The 7,212-nt window shown below is 36.8% G+C and overlaps 1 protein-coding gene across 1 annotated transcript; it reads right to left on the reverse strand.

Annotated features, from left to right (window-relative positions):
* Window positions 1–1,200: 1,200 nt before the first annotated feature.
* Window positions 1,201–4,029, reverse strand: LOC143568475 (putative methyltransferase PMT9). Its single transcript, XM_077054630.1, has 7 exons — window positions 3,768–4,029; window positions 3,505–3,669; window positions 3,242–3,424; window positions 2,573–3,167; window positions 2,375–2,487; window positions 2,071–2,291; window positions 1,201–1,999 (listed from the first exon to the last, which is right to left on the reverse strand). Exons 1-7 carry the CDS (start codon window positions 4,026–4,028, stop codon window positions 1,669–1,671), a joined length of 1,869 nt encoding a protein of 622 aa, XP_076910745.1. The 5' UTR covers window position 4,029; the 3' UTR covers window positions 1,201–1,668.
* Window positions 4,030–7,212: the final 3,183 nt, after the last annotated feature.

Raw genomic sequence — 7,212 nt, forward strand, 5'->3', positions numbered from 1 at the left:
AAAATGAGTCATTTGAAATTTAATCCTTTTATTTTCGGGTCAAAATGGGTCGACAAGTTCAAAGAAATAGGTCGATGTGGGCTAGTGTCCTAAGGAAATGTGACAGGTTTCGGATCGGAACGGGTTTTCGTACAAGACAGGTTACGGCACGAAACGGGTTTCAAATCGAAACGGGTTCGGTTCAGGTTTCAAGTCAACACGAGTTTTCACCCGTGACGTGTTGGGTTTTGGTTTCTTTTGTTTCTTTCTGGTCGATTCCGGACTCGTTTTTGTTTTTTTTTTAAGTTTTGTTTTTGTTCGGTTTGAATTCTTTTAGTTTCGTTTTGAATGATTTTTTCGATTTTGATTGACGTGGTCCGGTTTTGGCTTTTTGTTTCTTTGTTTCATTTTAGTCGATTCTATCGGTTTCGGTTCGATTCTAGATGGGTTTTTTTATGGAATGAGGACAACGTATGAAACATTTTAGTGTTATTACTTCTTTTTTTTTTTATGATTTATATTTTGAGTTATAATTTTATTTATTATATTTTTTAATATTTTTTTGAGGGTTTTTGATCTTAATAGAAAACCTCTCAAAATAATTCAAAAAAAAATAATTAAAAAAATCATAACTTAAAATATAAGTAAAAAACGAAAAATCTAAAAAAACTAAAATGTTTGCCGTTATTCTCGTTCACAAAAAAAAAAAAAAAAAAAAAAAAAAAAAAAACCGGTTTGACCCTAACATATTTTGACCCAAACCAAAACAACCCTTTTTTTAACTGTCTCGTTTTGACCCAAACTCATTTTGACTCATACTCGTTTTGACCCATGACTCATTTCAATCCATGACTCGTTCGACCCAACCCAACTCATTTGCCACCTCTAGTTCTATGTTCTTGACCCATGTTTAAAGATATAATCAAAATCATAAACTTATAAACAAAAAGTAAATAAACTCGCTTACAGAAGCCACATTTGGCAAAATCAATTCACGCAACCCTAATCTCGCCCCCGGCCCTGCTACGAATCAAATCAAAATGATTACAGTATTTGCTAATACTGTAATGAACCACGGAAATGAACCAACAGAAGCTCGGCGTGACAAACTTGTATCAGATTCAAGCTCTTATAACTCAATAACACCATGACCTGAACTCTTAACAGCATTAGTTACATATCTGTTTACATATCTTAACACCTACAAGAGCACAAAAAGCTTTACAAATATTCAAATTGAACACTTGTGAGCCTAGACTTGACTCACATGTTTCAAGCTTGTAACTAGATAAACTTAAACTTGTTTTAGCAACACATACGAGTCAATCTAATAAAATCTCATTTCCAACAACTACAGCAGAACTGTTTCAGATTCCCAGGATAAACAAAATTCCCATACATATGAAATTGTTCAAATACATGGAAGAATAGACTAGATTTAAAATAGATATAAAATTCTTCAAATACATTGCATAAAAATGTATCCATCTATGGCTGCTCACTATCCCCTTCTTTACTCAAATAATCTTATGCCCTTCGATAAAAATATACCAGAAAAAATATGTCCAATATACGTTCTGCATTCTGCATCCCCATCTTCCTCAATTCATCCAAAACATCCTTAAAATAACTTCATAATGTGCTTATGAAAAAGGAGTATAGACTGTTACCTGATTAGAAAAGAAAGATTTAAAATCTTGCAGCCTCTTCATCATCTTTATCATCTCCCCATATTTGTTTTCTAGCAATTACAACTCGTTCATCACTAACAGACAAAGCATCCGTTTTTGGTTCTAACTCCATTGAATATCCATCCCATCTTAAAGCAGTCAAGAACTTTCTTATGTGGTCAACAATGGTTGACTTGTCTCTTATGATAACAAACCCTTCGGGCCTTAGCATACGATCCATCTCGATTAGTAAATCTTCAACACTGCAACCACGGTTTTCAATCTCTGTAAAAACCGACCACGCATGAAGCAGGTCGTACGTGCGTGGATATGTTGAAAAAGATTCACACCTGCAAAACACAATCCCATTAGATTTTATAGAAATGATAATTTTTCAAAGTGTTATAGGGAAAGTGCAAACCAATCATGAATTGTTCCGATTAGTCCACGGTCATAAATAATCTTTAACTTTGAAGATGCGTTAACCGGAGCAACATTCATCACCCAAACATCTTTATCCTTAAGAGCTGCGGCAAATCCACCAAGATTTGAATTCATATCCATCACATTTCTAATTGAATCTTTTTGTATCACAGATCTCATTTGTTTCCAATACTCTGTGACTCTTTGATACCATGTGTTCTGCATCAAATCATGAGTAAACTTAACTGTCGGTAAATAGTTAACAAGTGACAATAATCTATGTATTAAACTTAGATGCTTACAGTGTCTTCTTGAAACTGATCATGACTAACACCAATTTCATCAAGGCGAGGAGGTGGCTCACTAAGCCTACTGGGCCATGGTTGAAGCCCACTACCTTTTCCTTTATGCATCTCTGTATTAACCGAAAGCAAATTCATTAAAACAGTGTATAATTGTATTTACAAAAGTTACGACAAATATAATTGGATACTAATTACTTGTAGAGTATGAAGTAATGCAAGCTTTCATCTGCACATTCCAACTGACATCTGGATTATCATCTGAACCACACAGAGGTGGGTTCGTTCCTGGTGCACGCTTATGATAACAACTATTACTTACTGATTTAGCCCATATAACCGTTTGATCTCGCCTTGAAACAACTCTCCAACACATCCTTTTGAAAAGATCATGCATAGCATTCCAAATTCTTCTATTTTCCTCATCATGTGCATATGCTTCTGGTGAAGAATACACAAAATAACCGCCTGGTCTAAGCAATCTATCTAACTCCAAAAGTAAAATCCCATCCCTTTGAAGCCAGTCTATCCTACAACGCGAGCAATGAGCCAATTCAAATGATCTACTTGGGTAAGGCAGTCTTTTGGTACCCAAAACTCCTAATGCTGATGGAATCCCGCGTTCAAGTGCAAACTGGATTTGATTTTGATGCACGTCATTTGGTGCAAGAGACATAGCTATTATGCCTAAAGGTAAAAGATAAGCGCCAAAACTTGCAACACCACATCCCACATCAAGAACCGTTCTGATGTTTCCTCCATTGTTGAGTTTATCACCAGGAAACTTGAGCATCTATATAGTTACAAAAATTAAATTTAAACAAAAGGAAGCCCTAATAAGTAGTGAATGACATCAACATAACGTACCGATGCAATTGAAGCTATGTACTTATCAGCACCATAATGGAAATGAGTTCCTCCGCCAGGAAATCTAATCTTTTCTCCAAAAACCGTCATCCAATTCTGATCCGATTTCTCTTGTGCAAGATGCGTATGAGGTATGTTAGCCTTCCAAACCTCATCTCTACTTTGAGGCCACCTAATCGGTATCTAGACACAACACCTAACATTAATTCATAATATTTTTAATAAAAAAAAACATGTTAACTTAATATGAATCATAAACTAACCTTGTATCCAACCGGAGGTGGAATAAGGCAATTATATCGTCGTGTTGCAGGTGGACAATGCCGTTCATAATGCTCCATTAAACTCAAATTAAGCTTCAACTTCAATTGGTAAATAAGATGTCTATCCAAACAGGGTATCAATTCCGAATACCTCATATCACAAACCTACAATTCAACACAACACAAAACCTAACCCTAATTAACCAAACGCACTCATTTAAAACAATAATAATAATAATAATAATAATGAATTCACTACTTACAGGTAAGCTTTTAGGCACTTCAGGATTGTGTTCATGATCTTCAAACAAGTCATCGAAATAATCATGATGCTTCTGTAGAGAAGTTCCGATGACCGGATCCGTACCGTCGTCGACAGCGATGACTTCTTCCGATCGGCGTAACGCAGGGGCGAATGTGGCGCCATTGTATAAACAAATCAATCCGAGTAGTAGGATTAGCCCTAGCAGAACCTGTTTCAGTAGCTTTTTACGGCGAGTTAGTTCGCCGGCACTTAATTTCATTTTATTTAATCCAGAGGTATGATTATTATTCTTCAGGTTCCATGAGAAGTGAAAACCCTAGGTGTGAATTAATGAAATTTTATTCATTATTCAAACAACGAAGGAAGGAATATCTGTTCAGTGTTGGTGCTGTGCAGATAATTTAAAGCAAGTTGCATATAGATATATAAGAATATAATATTGGAAAAAGATCTGACTGTGTGTGTGAGAGAGAGAGAGACGCCGGGATTGGTCGGAAGTCGGACCGCCAACGTCCGCGGGGGAGGTGTGATCTGGGGTTAGGAACATGTAATGAATTTTTTTTTTTTTGGTGAAAACCCAAGCTAGATTGGTATATCTGAAATCCGAAGCAGAGTATGAGTGGATGGTATTGAGTCGGTATGGGATTAGTTTTAAACTTTTCACGTATATAGGGCATGTATCGGATTAGGTGATAACCGATCTGATTACCCGAACCCATATTTATCCGTTTAACTGAATCATAAATTCAAAAATTCTAAATTTACAATTTAAGTTTTTCTTAACTCTTGTCTAATAATATTTCATTTTCATTTTAGTAGGTTTATATATTGTATACAACATTTAATTATTCCTTTGAAAGATGTATTCTATGATGGAGAAATCTGCAATTTGCCTCCCTGGTTTATATTGTCGCGAGATGGGTTCACCACTGAAAAAGATTTTGCGAACTTTGACTCCCTGTGTTTCTCCGACGGGTTCTTCTGACTCCTGCCGTCAGTTGACCGTAGGTATTTTAGTAATAATACCAACTTATTAAGGGTATTTTAGTAATCTTCTTATAATAAATAAAAAATATAATATAACAATAATAATAATAATAATAATCCAAATATCTATCTATCTATCAATCCCTCTTTTGTCTTCCCTGTTAATCATCAAACCCTAGCTGGGCAAAGTACGTATCCGAGAATCACCAAATCAACGTGTTCTGGACTGGCGTTTCGCCGAACATAAACGTTAGCCGTTAGATCCGGTTGAATAAGCAGCCGATTCCGTCGTTTCGCCGAACATTAATTCGTCACACACGCGCTTAATTTCATCAAACACACGCCAAATTCCGTCGATTCCACGGTTGAATAAGCAGCACGAAAAGGATGTGGTGAAGTTTTAACAATCGGCGTCGGTGAACGTGCCGGTGTTTGCTCGGAAACCGGTGATCGGATGAGAGCTTGCTGACGTGGACGTGGAGGATGATGATGATGAAGAGGAGATGCTTCGGCCGCACGAAATTGTGGCCCGAGGCTCGTCGAAGTCACCGCACACGACGTTTTCGGTTCTCGAAGGCGCGGGGAGGACGTTGAAAGGAAGAGATCAAAGGCTAGTTCGGAATGTGGTGTGGCGGAAAACAGGTTTTCTGGACTGAGTTTTGATTATTATTATTAGAATTATAATAATGATGATAATTTATTATTGCTATTAGTTTTTGGTGAGTTTGCAGTTTGGACTGAGAAGTTGAGGTTTTTTAGTTAAGCTTAATATTCTATAATATATATATTAAGTTAGGGCATATGTTTTGTTTTGAATCTGCTCTGGATTATGTAATCTACGCTGGTTTTAATGTGCATAAAGTGCTTGAGCAATGATTCTTGATGTTTTTTAATGTGTTTGAATTATATAATTTGTGATTTGGATGAATTGGTGGAGATAAAAATGAAGATGAAGAGGATGAATTATGGGTTAGATTTTAGGTTTCTTCATCTCAGAATGTGATGATGAAGATGAAGATGAAGATGGATGGGTAATTGGGTCATCTCCTATATATTATATATTGTATAGATTTATTAAATGTTAGTTCAGTTAAATTGGTTGGTGTTTTGTGCTATTAAACTAGGGGTCGGGGGTTCGAGCCCCTCCCTTTTTCACGAATTCTTGGAATTTATTTTTAGGATTAATTATAGGCTCAGGGGTAAAACGGTAAATTCAACGTTTTCTGGTCAGTCAACTCACAGTCAACTGACGGCAAGGAGACATACTGACCCTCCCAAATATCACAATGGTCCAAAGTTCGCAAAATCTTTTTCAGTGGTTAACCCATCTCGCGACGATATAAACCAGGGAGACAAAATGCAGATTTCTCTCTATGATATTATATATATTTTATATGTTGTGAAGTATATATATATATATATAAAGTTATACAAAAGTAATAATCATATTATTTATTTATGATAAGGTTTGTATGTATGTAAATCCTTACTTGTTGAATAGTGGTAGGAGGTTGGGTTTTCTAGTGAATACTTAGGTTCGAATTCCACATGTGTCATTTTTGGGGGATATTGGCAATGAAGGATTTGAGTTAGGCATTGTGAAAGGTTGTCAGTTCAAACCCTGAACTCACCCAGTTTTTTCGTCTCACTTTGTGTTACGCCAGATATTGATGCTCTTGTGGTGGCAGACGGCGGTTGGTTTCCGGCAGAATGCCCGAGCCAAACTTTGAAGCCAACGTCGACCCGGTTAAGACAACATAGTCTGGCTAGAGTGGGACATCAGTACACTTCAAATTTGAAGAGTTCGATAGCCTAAATACCTAAAACTCATGTTTGGTCCATTTATATCATAATTATACCTTCCTCTTAGTGAATATTCGGTTTAGAATGGCCATCGAATCCGAATATTCATTATTTAGAGTCGTAATTTGGATTCAACAACAGTTTGAAAGGTTAACATATCCGGGAATCTCCGGATCTATGCTTATTTTCAACTCCCCGAAACATTTGGTCGCTTACTAAGCCTTTCCTCGTCTCTGGGTGCCTAGGTATCCATCGTAAGCCTTTCCTCATGTGAACCTCGCCATTCATATGGGCTTATGGATGGAATCCCCCAAGAAGGGTTAAAATGACAGTTTATGTTCATTGGGAGGTACCAAATAAATGACTACTCGGAATTTTTGAGCATAAAGATTCCACTGTAAAAAAGTGGGCCTAACATAGTTTGTTATATAAATACAATAATTATAGTGGTGAAGAAACACGGATCCGATCCCCGGGTATGGGTCCTGGATCCAATGAGTCCACAGGGTAAAATATGATAACTACTAACACGGTATGTGTACAACTTCCCAAAGTCCAGTGACCGGAACCTGCAAAACAGACACCGTAAGTCTCGTTACAGGAAGGACAAGAGGGGGGTCTTCCTGTAACCACCCTCTGGCGTGAGAATCAGT

This window comes from Bidens hawaiensis, unplaced genomic scaffold, assembly GCF_021521415.1.
Source record: "Bidens hawaiensis isolate Kalapana, Puna unplaced genomic scaffold, B.hawaiensis_p1.1 tig00023994_1, whole genome shotgun sequence".
Classification (NCBI taxonomy): domain Eukaryota; kingdom Viridiplantae; phylum Streptophyta; class Magnoliopsida; order Asterales; family Asteraceae; genus Bidens; species Bidens hawaiensis.

Excerpts from the sequence above, each read along its gene's own strand:
- LOC143568475 (XM_077054630.1), bottom strand. The coding sequence starts at position 4,028 with ATGAAATTAAGTGCCGGCGAACTAACTCGCCGTAAAAAGCTACTGAAA. Across the intron at positions 3,168-3,241 it reads ACATAGCTTCAATTGCATCG|ATGCTCAAGTTTCCTGGTGA; the intron begins GTACGTTATGTT and ends GTAACTATATAG. Across the intron at positions 2,292-2,374 it reads ATCAGTTTCAAGAAGACACT|AACACATGGTATCAAAGAGT; the intron begins GTAAGCATCTAA and ends GATTTGATGCAG.